General features: G+C 47.3%; 1 protein-coding gene across 2 annotated transcripts in view; it reads left to right on the plus strand.

The window, feature by feature from the left end:
• KIN (Kin17 DNA and RNA binding protein) overlaps positions 1 to 20058 on the plus strand; it is a 236145-nt gene that overhangs the window by 20410 nt on the left and 195677 nt on the right. For both annotated transcript variants that reach the window (XM_078677075.1, XM_078677070.1), the window contains exon 2: positions 19782 to 19876. In XM_078677075.1, the coding sequence (XP_078533201.1) occupies positions 19782 to 19876 (95 nt within the window). The remainder of the gene's footprint in view (positions 1 to 19781; positions 19877 to 20058) is intronic.

Raw genomic sequence — 20058 nt, forward strand, 5'->3', positions numbered from 1 at the left:
CAAATGGCACAGTCACCACGCAGGGGTATTCGAGGATTTAGTGAAGTGCACGCACAGTTCTGCTTGTGTAAATCCACCTTTCGACTGTTTAAACAACAAACGTAACTAGTGCTCATGAAAAGCGCTCCTGCACCTTCGGGTCGAGTTCGCCTATATAAATCTGCAAAAAACAACAAAGTAAAATCTGACGTGGTGACTGGTAGTTAAAACTGCAGACTTGGAATGTGCTGAAATAGTGTACACGTTGTCTGTTGTTTCCAAAGAAAATACCTGGGGGGGGGGGGGGGGGAGGGGAGAGAAATGCACGTCTCGGAGGGCGCATTCCTTTCAAGTGTCTGATGCAATTATGCGAGGCAGGCTGGTTAGGAAGCAAATGGCATGGGAGGGAGGCTGAGGCTTTGATGTGGGAGTGAAGTGAATAATTAGGGGAGGAGAACTGGCAGGCTGATAGGCGGAAGGCTCAGGCAAGCTCGTGCACGAAGGAGCTTGCTGTCACGTGGTTCACGTGAACGTAAACAAAACGCCAGCTGAAAGCCTTTAGTTTCACGAGGATTTTGCGGACATGAATTCGATCCTATCCATTCCTGCGGAATGGGACAGGCTCGACCTAAAAAGGTATTAGTGGGTATTTCAAATCTTTTTTGTAACTCTTCAAATTGTATTATCCCGCCTTTTGTGTCCAGGAGATCTCCTATTTTCCTAATACCCCTATCATTCCATATGCTCATTATTCCATAATTGAATATCCCCCCCGGAAGGGTTTCATTAGCCATCAATCTAGTATATCTGCTAAATCTACCCATTCCTAATTTTTTTCCCCACCCCCTTCCAGATTGTATACACGGCTTTTAAAGTTTTAAACCTAGTGTTCTTAAAAAGTCCATAGTCTATTGTATTCAGAAGCCCATCCACCGCGCCTTCCCCCAATACAGTTCTATACACATTTGTGAATTCATATCCTCCCCCTATTAATCCTTGAGAGTACTGCAGAGCTGCGGCCCAATAATATAATTTGAAATCCGGTGCACCCCAGCCCCCTTTTTCGCGTGTAAGTGTCATATATCTGTAAGCCCTTCTAGTTTTCCCTTGTGCCCACACTAACCTATTAAGAATTGTTTCTAACTTAGCAAACCAAAATTGTTCAAAAAGAAGAGGTATGGCCCTAAACAGATAAAGAAATTTCGGCAATGTAACCATTTTAATTACATTGATGCGTCCCATTAATGTCAGGTGTAGGTTGTGAATTCTTTCTGTATTGCTTTTAACCTTAGCTAATAGTGGTTCCATATTTAGCTTCACTAACTCCACTAAGTCTGCTGACACCCTTACTCCTAAGTACACCGCCTCCTTTACCACTCTGGGATCTGAATAGAGTATAAATTCATTCGTAATAATCTGAGTTTTCCCCTTATCCTGCTAAATCCCCAAAAGCTGCTGCCTCTTGCTCTATTTCCCTTAAAGCCCTTCCTGGTTCTGTAGTTATCAACGCCACGTCGTCTGCGTAGGCGAATACTTTGTATTCTTCCTCCTGTATCACAACTGGCGAGATGTTAATATTGCCTATCAATCTCCTAAGTAGCGGATCCAAATATAAAGCAAAAAGTAGGGGTGATGCCGGGCAACCCTGTCTGGTGCCACGTGTAATCCTAACCATTTTTAGGTCTCGCTGCTTTTGCGTCTAGCGAGACAACTAATGTAATCACTTTCAGGGGAATGTAGACAGCAGACTGTCACGAGCGTCTCCTGCCGGAGATTCTACCTCGTGAGCGCGCACGTCGCCGTCCCTCATATTCCCATGCAAAGAAAGGCACACTGAACACACACATGCAGGCAAGAAGGCACACACACACAGGAGCGCACCTACACACATACAAAGCCCCCCCACCCCCCCCCGCCGACGCCGCATACATAGAAGGGCACCCCACCCACCTCCCTGCCGCCGCCGCATACATAGAAGGGCCCCCCCTCCCCCTGGCCGCCGCCGCATACATATAAGCCCCCCCCTCCCCCGCCGCATACATAGAAGTTCCCCCCCCCACCGCCGTATACATAAAAGTGCCCCCCCAGGTGCCGCATACATGCAAGCGCCCCCCCCCCCCACACCATACATGCAAGCGCCCCCCCCACCCCCTTACCGTGATTCTAAGGTCTTGCAGCCTCCGCGGGGCTCTCCCTCGGGCATGAGCCCCGCGTCACCAGCACTGCTTTCCCGTGGGCGCGTGTGCGGGCTTCCGAAGACGGAAGTCCCGCCCCAAGGAAGGTTTCGCTTTCGGAGCTGGTTTTGCTGGGAGGAGGGGGAAGGAGCCAGGTGCTGGTCCCGCGTTGGCACACTTGTTTTTGTATGGTTTCGGGTGCTCAGTCGCACACCAAGGTAATTTGGAGAAAGTTTCTCTTCACTTCCAGCCTGTCAGTATGTTTGAAGTATAGAATGCGTGTGATGGCGCATTTACTTTTACAAACCGCGGAGCAACGTTCTTCGTAATAACGTTTTCCCTCTTTACGATGCTTGTTTCACCCATACTCGCGTCTGTTACGTGCTCTGCAGGTCACAGTTTCGAATCGAAACTCTCTCGACGTTTCACTCTTCGTTTTTTTCGACTCCCACCTCCCTCCGCTTTTTATGTTTTTCGTTTTATACACTGATAAATGTAATGTAGGATCCCTGCTTATCTTGTAGCATTTCATCATTTCTTATCATGAAGATGAATTAAGGGCTTTTCACATTCGTTCGCACACCGCCCTTCTCCACATCCCTTCCCGCCAGGTATCTTTCCTTCCTCTCTTGAAAATAAAAGGGTTTTTAAGCAGTGGCTAAAAATCCTTCGACGGCTCAGCTTTTCATCTTTTCTGCTGAGTTTAAAAGTTTGCGCTTTTGAGTTGGTTGGACTTCGTTTTCCATCACAAACTTTCATTCTCCTCTTTTAATTTAATCTGAGAAACATTTTTAAATGAGTTCGGATCCCATTGCCCTCCGCCTTTCACCTTGATAAAAATGTGTGCCTTTGCACTGTGAATGGTAGCCACTATTTACCAACGCACACATGGAATGCCAGCGTAGCCTGTGGCAGTGACGGCTCTGCTGCTAGAAGCAACGAGGAGAGGGGTGCACTGACACCAGAACCGAAGGGGGCTCTACTTCCGGTGCGTCTACGTAAGAGGATGTTGAAAATAATGAGTTGGGAAAAGAGGCGCTGTTTAAACAATATCTCCTTTCATAGTGTGCTTGTGAACCGGCGGCGAGTTCAAACCCGGCCTCCCCACCTCCAAGGTCGACAGGTCATGCCGTTACGACACATCCTCTGTCCTGTCGCTTCACTGTATTATTTTTTTACCATTTAATCTGTAGCACTCCGAACAAGTGCATGTTTTTACAGACTGATCCCCCAACATTGCTGCACCCGCCATCCTCTGCCCTGGTCATTACTTTCACCTGCCACCCCACCCTGTCATTGCTTGTTTCGGAAGTTGTCATCTTTTGTATGTACTGTTCGTGAATTTCTCTCATAAACCTTTACAGTAGTTGACTTTGACTAGAGAATTGCTCGAACAGTTGTGCACAGGTCAGCCACCGTTCCAGATGAGAACAGCTCACGTTTTACGTGTTCTGATCACCATGCTTGTTTTTCTCTGCTATTTCCTGGAAGCATTCACCGTCCCTCTCAATCGCCTCACTTTACTCAGTTTTAGGATGTTGTCTCTTTTGGATTTTCTTTAGTGAGTGCCAAATGAGGTGAGCATTTTCTTTTTATTTTTCAAAACTGAGATGGATTAGTAAATATAAAGTTGCGTGAAATGCGTTTTTTTTAATATAGCGCTAATGCGCTTTATTATAGCAAGCATTTGCAATGCAATAGGTCTCGCATTTGCGAGAGTTAAACATATTAGCATTGTAAATGACAATGCCTTTTATTTATGTTTTGAAAACCAACACATAAATAAAAGACATTGCCAATAGCTCAAACTCTAACAACTGCGAGACCTATTGCATTGCAAATGCTTGTTTTATAAGACTTGTTTATTTTCACCCTGACCTTTGGTTGCATATACAATACCTGTATAGCACTAATAAATCCTTTACCTATGTCGAACCACTCCATTACCTTCCACAAAAATTGCCAGGAGACCCTGTCAAAAGCTTTTTCAGCATCAAGGAATATGGCTGCGACAGGGTCTCCTGCTACCTCAGCCGCGTCTAATATTGTAATTAGCTGTCTAGTATGCTGAGTGGTCCCTTTCCCGGGAATAAAACCATGTTGTGTCTTGCTTACTAATTTCTCGATGACTCTGCTCAGCCTTTGTGCAAGTGCTTTGGCGTATATTTTGGCATCCGCATTTAGGAGAGTGATAGGTCGATATGATCCTGGGTCTAATGGGGGTTTGTCTTTTTTCAGTATCACAATTATATTTGCATCATCCCAGGACTGTGGCGCTAATTTTTGCATCTGTGCCTGTCGAAAAGTCTCCATTATATCTTTCCCAAGCCTATCCCAAAATGTTTTATAGAATTCAGCGGGTATTTGATCTGGCCCTGTAGCCTTACCCCCTGGTAGATTATTCACTGCCATTTTCAGCTCCTGCAGTGTTAGCGGTAAATCTAATTTATTTCTTTCTTCGCTATCCAGTCTCTCATGTGGTATCCCTGTCAGGAAATCCCTGCACCCTTCTCCTATATCCTCTACCTTCTGGTCATACAGTTTCTCATAGAATTCTCTAAATACCTCCTGGATATCTTCTATTTTGTTTACGACTACCCCAGCACTGTTTCTGATTTCTTTGATCTCCCCTGCAGCCAGATTTTGTCTGATTCTAATAGCCAATAACTGTCCTACCCTCTCGCTATACTCGTAGCACTTTTCTTTTTTGGCAAGGTAGTTCCCAGCCGCCTTTTCCATTAGGGCTTCTCCCGTCTCTGCTTTCTTGACTTCTATTTCTAGTAAAATATCCTCTATATCTGTTGTGTTTTGTCTCGAAACTGCTCTATTTAGTTGCTCTTCTAATCTACTCATTTCTTTTAACCACCTGTCCATCCTTAATCTCTCCATCTTGCTCCTCTTTAACGTGTAACTCAGGGTTTCTCCCCTTATCCCAGCCTTAAATGTATCCCAGACTTTTTTTGTTGAGGCCATTCCCCTGTTAATTTCCCAGAACTGTTTAATCCATTCATTCATCCTATTGATATAACTTCCATCTTTTAACAGACTTCTTTCAAAAGTCCATATGTATGGTTTGATGCTCCCTCTGTCTACCCTTGGCATGGTTGTTATCAATATATTATGATCCGAGATCATTCTAGGCATCCGCTCTATCTGGGCCCCGCTTACTTTGTCATTAGACACTAAAATATAGTCCAACCTTGCAGTCGTTTTATGAGGAGCTGAGTAAAAAGTGCCCCCTGAGCCAGGTGGGTTATATTGGGACCATAAATCAGACAGAGCGTTATTCTGCATTAAGTTGTTTACAGCGTGACAAATTTTCTTTTTCCGGCCTCCATACCTCCCTCCTCCTGATTCCCCCCCCCCAGCCCATATAAGCCATTAATATTGAAGTCACCGCAGAAAATGACAGACTCTGTCCATAATGCGAGCTCCTGATCTAACCATTCAAACATTTCAGGATTATCATCGTTAGGGCCATACACAGCTACAATTGTTAGATTCCCAGCTGTGGTCTCTACTTCGATTATAACCCATCTCCCCTCAGAGTCTTCTTTTTAGGTCTCGCTAGACGAAAGCAAAAGCGAAGCTTTTGCTGTCTATGCGAGACAACTAATGTAATCACTTTTGGGGGAATGTAGACAGCAGACTGTCACGAGCTTCTCCTGCCGGAGATTGGACCTCGTGTGCGCGCACGCCCAGCCGGCGCCGTGCACATCCCCTGCCTCTGATTCTCACCTAAACACGCAGTCAGGCACACACGCAGGCAGGCACCCACACAGACGCAGGCACATACAATCACACACGCACATGCCCCCCCCCACACACAGCCACGCACGCACACCTACCACTCACGGGCGCGCACACACACAGATACAACCCCCCTCCCACTCACCGTGCTCTTTCTGCCTCGTTTTAAATTGTGCTTGAATACTGTTCTGAAGGTTTGCAGAACTGCAGGAAATCGAGCATTGTTCCGACCCCCCTGTAACACTGACGAAGCCCCCGGGCTCCCCTAACGCTGCGCCTCCTGTACAGTTAGAGCTGCGCGCGCTCTGCATCCAGCGGGAGCCCGCCCAGCCTTCAGCAGTTCTTGCAGTCACGCGCCCTCTACACAGATACAACCCCGCTCCCTCCCACTCACCGTGCTCTTTCTGCCTCGTTTTAAATTGTGCTTGAATACAGGAAATCGAGCATTGTTCCGACACCCCTGTAACACTGACGAAGCTCCTGGGCTCCCCTAACGCTGCGCCTGCGCCTCCTGTACAGTTAGAGCTGCGCGCGCTCTGCATCCAGCGGGAGCCCGCCCAGCCTTCAGCAGTTCTTGCAGTCACGCGCCCTCTAGTGGCCCGGTGTGGTAGAAGAGCTCGCGCGCGGCTGACGTCAGCGGCGCGGCCGCCTGAGCTTGGAGGCTGCTGGAGCGCGAGACGAGCGCGCAGGGAAAGAGTTGCTGGCGGAGCAAGGAGTTGTGCGGGGGGCACGCGGGCAGCCGGAAGGGAGCCGGAGCATCGGGAGGACGCGCGGCTGGAACAACGGGGTGCAGGGGCGACTCCCGCCGCCGCCAGACTGGCGGCGGCAGCCATGGCGCGGGCGCTCGCTGCCATCCTCGGGACTTTGCTTGGACTTGTGACTGCGGTGCGGGAAGGCGAGACTTACACAGGTAAGGAGAGCTGCGGATGGGACAGATCTGGGTGCTGGGGGGCGGGCAGCCCCCTTGTTGTGATTTTGCTTGATGCTCTGTTGCAGCAGAGAACCGGTGACATGGGACGTCGTCTACCCCTGTACTGCCAACAGTGCCCCTGCAGTGCTACCTGTGCCTCTGCCAAGCTAAGGGGTGCACGGGCACAGGATGCATCTGTAGTTTAAGGGTGAAAGTGTTCATGTAGAGGCCCGTGGCGTGGGTGAGCCCTTCCCTATCAGTGCATGCAACAGTGTGCGTAGTTGGCAAACTCCTCACCTGTGACTCGGGAGCTCTCTGGCAGCAGGCGCCCTGGCACGGCACATGGTATCAGCAGCAACTTCAGGGTGGCGCCCAAGGCTGCCGCTTTCCTCGCCCGAAACTGCCCCCTGGTCTGTCATAGGATTTCTATGCTTCCATTCCCGTGCCCTTTCAGCTTTTGTTGCAACTCCTGATGCTACCCTCTTCCCTATACCATGAGGGTGCCCTCGCCACCATGCTGTATCACTCCCGTTGTATGTGCCCTCATGCCAATGTGGCTGCCCTCCTTCCTTCTCTGTCGGCTCGCCGCAGTTGCCCTGTCCTGTGCATCTGACCTCAGGTCTGTCTCCTGTGGGCATATCTGCGATGTATTTACCCGAGATCTGCCCTTTCAGTTGTCCTATTCTCTGCTCCTCTTCATAGCTTAGGATCTGTGTATTTTTGCGGTCAGGGGGTGGGGGCACCAAAGTCTGCATGGTTCGCACGGGGTGCACCCCAAGCAGCGGCTCCTGCTCGGAGCCGATGTGCACTTTAAATGGGCAGGTACAGTCGGATACAGAGTTTCTGCACTTTACTTATGAAGGGGGAGCACCTGCCCTTCTCAGCAGAGATGCAGGGGAATATTACCGTCACTTCGCAGTATCCCGCGGGTATTCTGGGACAGTGAGTACCTAAACTTCTGTATTTCCATTTCAAATACTGGAACAGGAGCACACCCAAACCTAATGTCAAATCTGCTCCAAGCCCACTGACAGTCACTCCTTCTCGGGCAGTCTCCAGGGAATCTTGGCAAAGCTCGCCCGCGCCCTCCGCACCTCCTGTGAACTTCCAGTGCCGGTCGCTGAACAGACACTGCCTGATAAACATACTTCCCATGGCGGGTCGACTGGGTGGGACACGCCTTATGCCAGTCTCCTCAGCGGGGGATCGTCAGTAAACATTAAAGAAGAACGGGGGGAGGGGGGGGCGCGATTCGCTCCAAACGCATCTCTTTCCAGAGATGGTGCGGTGCCCTGCAGTTTCAAAGTTTGGAGCCAGGGCACCAGCCGCCGAATCCTGGCGCTCCCCTCCCTTCACCTAAAGTGTCTGACACTGGGCAAATCTCTGTAATTTCCAGTTCCACGCTTCCTTATCAACGTGAGGGCTGGGAGCACTTACGCTGAAGTCTGACGAGCCTTGCTGAAATTAAATCAAGTTCACACTTAACTCTACGCCTAGCCACAAATTGACCCCAAACTCTACTAAGCTCAGTTTCCGTTGCTGAATAGCATCCTAGCAGGGGCGTCTGTCAGTCATGGTGGTTCTCCCCTTGGGGCAGGCTACGTGCCACCTAAATTTGTAATCTGTAAATATGTAACTCTCACCTCGAATAACCGTAGTAGCCATAAATGTGGTTCCTTACTACCTTGTTACTTTAAACCTTCTCATGTAGCACTCCTCGCTCCAATCTAGAGCGCTCTGATGCCTCTGGTAGTGCAGGCACTATATAAAATCGCATACATAAATAAGTAATATTGACTAGTGCGTGTTCTTGGAATTGTCCCAGTTGACTTGCTATGACTAATAAAGTACATTTGAATTACATTTTGCTGAGGCATTGTAATCCACCCTCCCCCGGAGTGTTCTTTGGGGCTCGTTAAAAGCACACACTTGAAGCGAGCACCAGGCACACACACCACCAGCCGTCAGTGCACGCTGTAGCCAGGCACATACCACCAGCTGTCAGTGCACACTTTCACCAAACACACACAATACCAGCCGTCAGTGCACACTTCCACCAGGCACACACACCACCAACCGTCAGTGCACACTTCCACCAGGCACACACACCACCAGCCATCAGTGCACCATTTCTACAGGCACACACACCACCAGCCATCAGTGCACACATCAATTGTTAACGCATCCACAATTAACTATTGTAGAAATCGCAGTATGGCACACTTTACTTTCCACGCAACCACTGCATCACTCAGCGCAACCACAGCATCACTCAGCACCACCACAGCATCACTGGTTCAAATATGTTCTCTCAATGTTTCAAGCTTTATTACAAATGTCACAAAAAGATGTTAATATTTCACTTCTGTTCTTGGATTTTCGTCACAATAAAATACACTGAACATAATGTTCACAAAAGTTATTTACAAAAGTTTAAGCTATTGCCATTATAAATTAGAATCACTTTTAAGTATTAATTATTAAAAAGAAATAAAAGCCATTGTTATTTGTAATACCAACACATGTAAGTCACGTAAATACAAAACATGTTGCATTACCAATGCTATAGGTGTCACATTTGTGAAAGTTATAACTATTGGCATTGTAAATGACAAAGCTATTAATTACGTTATTTTAAAAAAAAACACATACATAAAAAATTTGTCATTTACCATACCAATAGCTCAAACTTTACTAATGCGAGACCTATTGCATTGCAAATGCTTGTTTTCTTCTGAGTTTTGTAGCCCCTTTCCTTGCTAGTATAGCTACCCCCTTTGTTCTTGTGTCTTGATTTGTGTTAGCCAGTAACTCATACCCCATCTGTTCCAATCTGTATTTTTCTTTTCCCAAATTGTGTGTCTCCTATAAACAGACCACATCTAGTTTTAATAATCTAAACATAGATGCCGCCTTTTGCCTTTTTCCACCATCATTTAAGCCACATATATTCACTGTCGCAACCCTTAACGCCATATTTTGTTATATATATATTCCGTTCTGTTGCAAGTTTTATCACATTACAATACGCTCTTTTGTGTTGTTTTCCCATTTTTGTCAAGTCTTTTCCCACCCCCCTCTCACCCCCCTTCCCTCCCACGACTGCCCCTCCCCTCCCTTGTACAGGCAAATAGGTCAATCCTGACCTATGTGCTGACTGCTAGCATTGTAGCGTCGCCCTCCCGCTCCCTCCCAGTTATTCCAGAAAACTTAGTCCATTGACCATAATACATATGCCATAGACAGTGTCCATATTAATCTTCCTCATCTCTCCTTGCGTTGCTCTGTTAACTCTGCGAGGTATTCCCCCGCTTTTATCTCCGAGAAAAACATCCTAGTGCGGCCGCCCATGATGACCTTAAGCTTTGCCGGAAACATCAGATATGCTTCTGCTCCTTGTTGCTGTAGAGGGGTTATTAACTGTCTTAATTGCCATCGCCTCTCGACCGTGACGTGACAAAAGTCTGGTCTTGCGAAAAAGGTAGCCCCCTCTGCTGTTCTTTTGGAGTCTGGTCTTGCTTTTTCTATCACCTCCTGCCTTGCCAGAAAATTGCCAAAAAATACTAACATTGCCCTAGGCATGTTGTCTTTAGTCCCTCCTTGCCTTTTTTTTATTGTCAGTGGGAATCTGTGGGCTCTTTGTACCTCATCTTCCTAGCGCCACCTAGCCTCTGGGAAGGCCCCTTGTAGTAGCCTAATCACGTAGCCCCTAGCATCTTGCCCTTCCACTCCTTCCTCCAGTCCCAAAAGTCTTACGTTGTTCCGTCTCTGACGGTTTTCGAAATCCTCCACTTTCCATTGCAAGTCTTCCACTATCTTAGTCTGTTCCTTTTTAAATTTATGCCAATCAGTTGCTTCGTCCTCCAGTCTTCCCGTCCTTTCCTCTACCAGCTCCACTCTCCCCTCCACCTCCTCGTATTTTTTGTTCATCTTCCTAATGGAGGCTTGTATTTTTTTGGTATCATGCCTGGCTCTACGACTCTCTACCCTAGCCTCTCCCTGGATTTGCTTCAGCATATCGACTAGTAAGTTTAAGGTGGCATAATCTCTCGGGTCAGCTTCCTCCCTGACACCGTCCTTTTCTTGTGCCCCTTGCGTCTCTTGCAATCCCTCTTGAGAGAGACCCGTTGTGGCGGAATAATCCCACATAAGCTTTTTGTTTATTTTTGCATTCAGGCTGCGTTTTATGGCTGACTTTTTCTTCTTTTTTTTGCGCCTGATATATCTGATTCAGTGCTTTCTTCTTCCTCAAATGATAAATCAGTGGTCTCTTACTCATCTCCCTCACTTGTTGAGGTTGAGCCTTCATTAACAGAGTAAAATGTATCCCCTTCACGCTCTTTCTGTGAGTCTAAGCTCACCATACTTCCCCAATTTACTTCTGGTCTTACATTGTTACTAAGCTCAGCCTCTACTTGCAGCAGTGCGTCCATCATTGAGGCATTATTTAATCCTTCAATCTCCCTTTAACGTAGGCCCTCCATTACCTTTTACTCCACGGAGTTTCCTCTCCCCCAGGCAGAGAGCTGTGCCCTGGGCTGTTGCAGCTGCCGCCTCCTCTGCCTCCGCTGCTAGGTCTGACTCCCCAGGCGTTCTATCCTCCTCTGTTCTGGGCGTGCGCTCTCCTGTGCGCTCCTCTGGTTGCTCGGCAACCCTAATGCTTCCTTCCATGAGGAAGTTTTGCTTCGCGCTGCACCCGGTTAGAGAAACGCCATTGCTCTCTGGCTGTCCCTCATTCCGCGCTTCCATCTGCTCACCGATCCTTGTGAGCCTCTCAGCGCCGCCTCCGCTGCCATCTCCTCCGCTACCATTGCCGCCCATCGCCTCTGCCTTCTGTTTCACCATGATGGGTGCGAGTGCGAGTCCCGTTTCTGCCACAGCCCCCGAGCCGCCAGGTAGAGCTGCCATGAGACTGGGCTTCCTGACGAACGTCTCGGATAAGGTAGATTGCCTCAGTGCTGCTTCCTTTTCCTTATCTTTGTTTATAACGCTGATATTTTTACTGCTCTGTTTATTTTCTGTGCGCTCCACGGCACTGGCCTGTGCTTTTGCCTCCGCTTTTTTTTCCCTCTCAATCTTTCGCTGTTGCGCTTTATGTGTGGCGCTTGTTGCAGGAGTGATTTTCTCTGGTACCAGGCAAGAAAATCACGCTGTATTGTAATTTGTTAAGTCACACATGAGGCCACATGTGAATTGACATGGTAATTTTGATTGCATAGCTAGCATCAGTGGAATTTCAGTGGTGCACAGAGCATTTGTGTACTGACGAGAGGGTAAAATACCCTGGGGCAACACTACAAACAAATGACATGCAAACTCTGGTGCATTCCCTACCATTGTCTTGTAGCTTGTCTGTATAAAAAATAAATTTGCATTGGTTGTTCTCCAATATGGGCTGTCCTGCTCAGCAAACTGGCACATGTCTCTTCAGAACGGAAACATCCCCAGCCCTGTTTAAGTTAAGCTGATCATCCTATAGAACAGTGATCAACACACCCTTGCCTTGGTACACCCACACCACTTAGGGCAGCTTACTCGGATAAATGTGAGGCTGTAAATATGTGAATTGATCTTACTTTAGCTGTTAGTTTAGAGGTATTCTATACTATTGTTTTTAGGTGTCTGTGCCTTACAAAAGGGCTCCTGCTCCTATACCAAACTAAAATAACTGTGCACATCCCCATAAGGGAACATATTTACACTGAACTTTTAGTATTCATAAGAAAAACAATTTCAGCGGAGGCGAGGTCGGTTGGTGTAGTTATTCAGTTCCAAAAATCTCTATTGTGTACTTTTTTTTCAATATATTTTCTACAACTGAGGAACAAAGTGTACAGTAATGACAAAATAGTCATGTCTTAGGACTCGGTAGTGGTAGGGATTTGAAAGTGTCTCACATCTAGAAGCATAGATGGGCATTTTGTCATTTGATTTGTAAACTGGTTTGAGATAAAGTTTTACTTTATGAATAAATTAAAGACTTTAAAAAGAAAGTGGGACGTAGAGTACAGAGACCTTGTCTTTCTGTATTAAAATAAGAACATTCTATAAATAGGTAGATGTCTATCTCATGGTGAGCAAAACCAGTTTGGTTGAAATAGTGATAAATGTACTGGGTGAATAAATGGAAGTAATCATCAATTTTTGGAGTGCGGCATTCTTCATGTGTTGATGGAATTCCCAGAATGCACAGTCTCATTTGAGCATCCCAACGGTGGGTGTGTTATATATAAAATGGGGAAGTGGGTCGGCGGTTGCGCACACCGCTTCCGTTAAAGCCCCTGAAGAGAAGCATGGAGCTTCGAAACGCGTCGGGCAGATCCCGTACGGAGCGGCGTCTACGAGTGGATCCCCGTCCTCACCTATACATAAACCAAGCTGCTGTTCGCGTGCTACTCAAAGGTGGACACCTTCGAGCATTGATATATATATATATATATACCGTATTTTCTGGCGTATAAGACGACTGGGCGTATAAGACGACCCCCTACTTTTCCTTTTAAAATATAGGGTTTGGGCTATATTCGCTTGCTTATTAAATGATACCGGCGTATAAGACGACCCCCAACTTTTGAAAAGATTTTCAAGGGTTAAAAAGTCGTCTTATACGCCAGAAAATACGGTGTGTATATATATATATATATATATATATATATATATATATCTAGAATGGGTGCTCGCTTGACGGGGGTGTACCCGTCCACGTATCACTGCTCCAAAGCTCCACCAGGTAATCTCTCCTGATAAAGAAGAAAGCACTCGCAGGGGGGGGGGTTTCCAATCAGATTTATTCAAAAGGATGGAAACCTCGGCACACCAGACGCGTTTCGGCACTCAGCCTTCGTCAATTGTTGCACACACACATATTTTATAGTTGGAGTGCGGTGTTATTCATGTTTTGATGGAATATATATATATCCTGAAGAAAACACGCGCTCCATCTGCAACGTTATCCGGGCCAAACCAGGAATACTTGTAAGGTTACTTTTTATTAAAAAGACTGACAGGCATGACGCGTTTCGAGTCCCACACTCTTTCTCAAATGCCATTTGCTGCGAAATCAGTGGGTTTGTTTAGATTTAAATAACGTAACTTTAAGACATTGAAAAGGGACCACGTCCATTTCTTCCAGATTAGAGGGACAGTTCATTCATCATGTCTTTTCCGTGTTTATCACCATATTTCAACCATGATCCTAGAGGAAAGTGACACCAATAGCATTTAGTGTGGCGTACTCTACCACGTCATTTAACAACTGTGGGGACAGTGACACAGCATTGGCAATAGTGGAACCCTCTATAATGGAGTCCCTTGACACCATCACTCCGCTTAGGGTAGTCACAATCCAGGAAAGGGCTGCTCCAGCCCCATGGTATTCAGAGAGCCTTAAGAAAGAAAAAGCTACATGTAGAATTAATTAGTGAAAGGAAATGGAGGAAAACAAAGTTCGAGGGGGATAAATTGGCATATAAAACAGTACATAGAGGCTATCTATATAATTGTAACATAGCCAGGAGATCGTTTTTATGTATGCGAATCTCCAAAGCAAAGAGCTCTTCTAAAGAACTCTTTAAGATATTAAAGAATTAACCAATCCCAGAGCTAATAATTCCTCCCTCCCGCCGACGCAAAGGCTATGTGACGACTTAGCCAATCATTTTTAACAAAAGATTGACAAAATCTATAACTTCTTTGGCTCGGAAGAGGCTCTAAGGGTGGTAGCACTGCCCCTGGATGATCCTCTCTTGCCCTGCCTACAGTCTTTCTCAGCTATCACCTCTAAGCAAGTACTGCCTTTGTTAGTGCACACAAAATCAGGCTCCCCGTCAGACCTGGCCCCTCCTTTTATTAGTTTATTTCAGATCTCGCACCAGCCTTGTCTAACCCTATCATGGAAGTCTGTAACATATCTTAATCTATGGCTACGTTTCCTTTGAAGTGGAAAAAGGCTCCAATCAAGCCATTTCTGAAGAAAGCATCAGCCGACCCATCAAATTTAGAAAACTTCAGGCCTTTCTCTCTTCTCCCATGCTGTTAAAAAATGATGGAGACTCTGATTAATAAACAACTCTCTGACTATTTGGAACAAAATAACCTACTTTATCCTTCTCAGTCAGGATTTCGTGCCTGTTATAGCACTTAGTCCTCATTGACCGAAGTAACAGACTAAATAAGGATGTTGTTGGATAAAGGAACTCCCAGTATGTTAGTTCTTCTTGATCTGTCTGCAGCTTTCGACACCATCTCTCATAGAATCCTTTTGGATAAGCTACAAGAGATTGGTGTCAGAGGAATGGCCTTAAAATGGCTGCAAAGCTTTGTGACCGACAGAACACAATGTGTCCAATTGAACATATTTGTGTCACAAGCCACAGTAGTGGACAAGGTGGTACCGCAGGGTTCCATCTTAAGTCACACCTTGTTTAATATCTACGTGTTTTCCCTGGCCACAATCATTCGATCTTGTGGATTCGATACTATCTTGTATGCCTACGACACAAAAGTGATAGTCCCCAAAGAGAAGGATCCCACCCAGACGAGAGAAATATTTAAGAACTGTATGCTAAATATAGCCACATGGATGAGCAAGAACTTCCTGCAGCTCAACTCCAATAAAACGGAGATTCGGCTGTTTGGGAAAGCAGAGGAGTTATGGTCCTTTGACTGGTAGCCTGTAGAACTTGGGGAAGCCCCTACACCAAAAAAGTTGGGGAAGAATCTGGGCATTGAAATTGATGACAGACTCCATGGAGGAGCATGTAAAACCCATCTCGGACACCTGCTTTGGTACGATGAGAAAAATCGTCCCTTGGATTCCCCTTTCTGCCAGAAAAACTCTTATACAGGCGCTTCTAGTCAGTAGAATAGACAATGGTAATTCGCTACTGGCGGGGATTACGGAAGATCTACTATCAAGGCTGCAAATTGTCCAAAATACAGCTGCAAGCAGAGCCCTCAACAAACCCCCTCGAACTCCTTTATCACCCCTTTTGCATCAATTGCACTGGCTCCCTATTAGGAAAAGAGCAGTTTTTAGGTCGAGCTGGTAAACTGCATCCAAGGATGCAGGTGTCCAGCTGGAGACCTAATGTTGTCTGTCTCGGGGGGAGGAAGGACAAGAGGGTGTTACGAGCTTGAAAGCGGCCGGATTTGGGTGCGCGAACGCGCACGTCGCCTCCGTCCACGCGTGCGCACACAGCCAGCCACCACACAGACTGAAACACACGCGCGCTGCTTACTTTCACTTTACATCCCCCCACCAGTCATCGGATCTTTTTACACACGCATGCATGCATGCATGCATACATACACACAGACACACGCGCACACACAGGCACAAACACACACACACTCGCGCGCACACACACACACACACACACACACACGCGCGCACATGTCCCCCCCCCCTCCCTCACACCCCACTCACCGAGTTCTTTTCGTGTGTCCCTCTCTCCTTCGGCAGGCAGCGGCAGGCAGCGGGTCATCCTCAGCAGCAGGCGGGGCTCTCCACGAGCACGGGAGCCCCGCTAGCTGACACGCAAATCTTCCGGCTGACGGGCACAGGAGCGCTTCAGCATAGGAGCGCGGGGTAGGCTCCCGTCTGCTTCCTGTCTTTTTGCGGCCCCGCCCCCGTCCCAACACAGGTTGCCTGGCTTCCTTTTCAAGCCGGGCTGCGGCGGTGAGTTTTTATTGTACTTGTTCTAATATTTTGGAAATTAGAATACCTAAAAACCTGAATTTAGAGGCAACTTCCAAATACAGATTTCGTGCAAAATCTAACTTTATAGGACAAATACAGCAAGAAATCTATTTCAGAAACCCTATACGACAGTGCTGTCAATAACAAAAAGTTCACTGAATTCTTTACCGTCGCTGGATCTCCCCCCAGGAAATATGCAGGTTCCATGTCTCACACAGCGTCCTGCTTGACAATCACAGCGACAGCACTTTTTGATGGAATATAGCGGTTGTTGGACAGGCCGCATGGTCGGGCTGCCCCCCCTCCCCGCAGTAGGACCTGGACCCTGGCTCTCCCTGCATCCCCAGCCAGAGTCCCTAAACGACCACCCGAAGTACCCTGCAATCCCTCCACTACAAGACACCAGCCCCGGACCCAGCTGGCCCGGGTCACCATCCACACCACGACATCGAACCGGCCGCCATCTTGGGGCACTGCAGCACGAGGCCGCGTGGCCTCAACTCGACCCTAACCCTGGGCCCGGCCGGCCCCGACATCGGGGCACCAACCTCCCCCCAGGAGGCAGAGTGACCACTTGGCAAATCAATGGGAGAAGGAATCGTCAACGGCTCCCCTCCGCCAGGTGTCGATCACCCCCGGCCGCCCTGGGCGCTGGCTCCACCCCCCTGCTGGGTGTCTGGACTCCCTCATCCCGGACCTCCCGGCCCCCAGGCGCGAGGGTCCGGACATCAAAGGGGACCAGACCTATAACTGGGGCAGTGCCAGACCAGGAAGGCAGTTGTATCCTGGAGTCGAGAGACCCGAGAAGAACTCATCCGTGACTGGCCTGCTGGCGCTGCCGCGGCCCTCTGCCTCGTGAACCCATCTTGGCCTGCTGGCGCTGCCGCGGCCCTCTGCCTCGTGAAACCATCGTCTTGGCCTGCTGGCGCTGCCGCGGCCCTCTGCCTAGTGAAACCATCTTGGCCTGCTGGCGCTGCCGCGGCCCTCTGCCTCGTGAAACCATCGACTTGGCCTGCTGGCGCTGCCGCGGCCCTCTGCCTTGTGAGACTACCATCTTGGCCTGCTGGCGCTGCCGCGGCCCGATCCACAGACCCTCCAGCTCGAGGATTGTGAGCTCGCCCCTTACCACTACCTGTACCGATCCGGTACCAAGACTGTCCCGCTACCCCCTTTCCCTACAGAGACTAGAAGTGAGAGGACCCCCGGGTCCGAGATATCCTGTATCGCTGATATCCTTGCCTTAAGAACCTTATATAAAGCATTGAACTCGACTTGGTGTGGTGCCTGTTTGTGGGGAGGGAGGTAACTTGTCTGTACGATCACCGGAGACGGTCCCCCTCGGGGATCTCTCCCTCAGTATCCGGCCGACCCTCAGGGTCCCCGTCTAACAGCGGTGCATGTAGGGAAGTCAGCTTCCCTTCAGGTTACTCAAGGGATGCTCAAGATGAGGTGAGTTGACTGCTCGAGGGGTGCCCGTGGGCAGGCACTACCGTTTCATAAGGTACTCAGAGAGGTGCGATTTCACATCAGCTAAACCACAGCAAGCCTTTACATCCTGAATTTATAGATGCCGTCCTCTGCAAGAGCCAGAGCTAGTTAAAACTTCACTTGTGGCGAAGCAGTGTATTAAAACGAGCATTTGTGAAAGACTTATGGGGGATAAGTAGAAACCTCCCCTGCAGAGCAATATAGTGCCTGACACAGCTACAGTAACAAAAGCCCGAGGGTTCTCCTTTTATAACGGGAAGGTAACACTCCAGGAAATCAGCCGTCCTCTAATGGCCCCAGTAATCGCTTATGGACTCCTGCTCTTGTCAGCAGGATCGGACAATATATCAGTTTCCGCCGAAAACATTAGTAACATCAGAAGGTTAAATATGCATATTATATATCATGACTGGCACCTTTATTGCCTCCAGAGGAGAAGATGCCATGGGTTCATGGCTTGAAACCAGGTTTATAGGTTGGTAGGTTGGGGAAGTAGTGTCTGGGGCGTCCTTTAAACAAGTATTTACAATGCAATAGGTCTCACTTTTGCGAGAGTTTATGCTATTAGCATTGTAATGGCAATGCCTTTTTATTTATGTTTTAAAAACAAAAACATAAATAAAAGGCATTGCCATTTACAATGCCAATAGCTCTAACTTTAATAATGCGAGACCTATTGCATTGCAAATGCTTGTTAAGCTCTTGTGTCTAATATTTATATCATTTCATGGGATGGGTCCTGCCTATCTAAGGAAGTAATTAGAACCATGCATTCCCGTGCGCCAACTGAGATCGAGCAGTTGAAATTTGCTCTGCACTCTGAGAATCAGGAAAACCAAAATGGGCGGTCGTGCTTTCTCTCATCTAGCCCCTGCCCATTGGAACAAACTGCCAGATGATATTTGAGCCTGCCCCAATCTGGCACAGTTCAAGAAACTGCTTAAAACACGGCTGTTTTAATGATCTTTTCTTAATATGAAAGTCTGCTACCCAGGTGCCGAGCGATCCCCCTGGGGATGATTCGCTGCGCCCTACAAATAATAATAAATAATAAACACAGCAAAAATGGCATTTTGTCTTGCTTATCCTCATGTGTCGGTGCCATGAATCCCAACCACCCACAGTTTTACAAAGAACAGCACATTTTATCTGTCTTTTCTACTATTAAGGTACTGAGATAACATCCTAAAAGCTGCATTGGTTGCCAAACGTGTTGTCACTGTGTTGAGTGCATAAATCTTTGCTTACACCACAAACATTTCTACAGCCTCCTGCCTTACTGCCTCTCCAGGGCAGGCCATGCCTGAGGCAAAAACATTTTATGGGGAGATCTTTACCCTGAAAGTCTTCTCTCTCACTAACCCTTTGTTGATCAGCATCTGAAGTTCAGACCCACTGTGTGCTCATCCTGCAATGCCTTTCCAAATTTCTTGCCAGCCCCTCTTTTATTTCTTGATTCTTTTTCCCTTCTTCTGTTCAAGCACCCTAAAATTCTCCATAGTTATTGCTTTCAGTGCTCTGATGAGGGATACAATTTGCTATAAAAAGTATACAAAAAGAAGGTAAAATCTTATCCAGATGTGCATACAGATTGGTACTCAGCTTGCCTTAAGCATCCTTGTGTGGAAAGATTCAATTTTGTTTTTGTGTTTCTCGAAAGACTGCACCACATCTTACCTAAATATTGGTCTGCTATGACTTATTCGTGATTACTATACTGATTTAAATATTTTGTTTTGTTTAAGAGGAACTTTTTTAAACAGCCGTCTTTTCTTTATAGAATGGATTTAAATGTCATTGCATGTCTGAATCCCATCAGAGGCAGTTACTTCTTGCATCGGAAGACCCTCAGCAGTTCATGGACTATTTTTCAGAGTGAGTATTGCTGTGTGCAAAACAAGTGGAATGTTCATGCTAAGTAAACATAGGTTTGTAAAATTAAGCATCAAAGAATAGTTTCCTGTGAAGTACGGTGTTTTGGGAGTATGTGGTGTTAACATTATGTGCCACCATTTCTACATTGTTTAAAACATCTCTGGTGATTTTGGGCTATGACC

Source organism: Lissotriton helveticus, chromosome 1_1, assembly GCF_964261635.1.
Source record: "Lissotriton helveticus chromosome 1_1, aLisHel1.1, whole genome shotgun sequence".
NCBI lineage: Eukaryota > Metazoa > Chordata > Amphibia > Caudata > Salamandridae > Lissotriton > Lissotriton helveticus.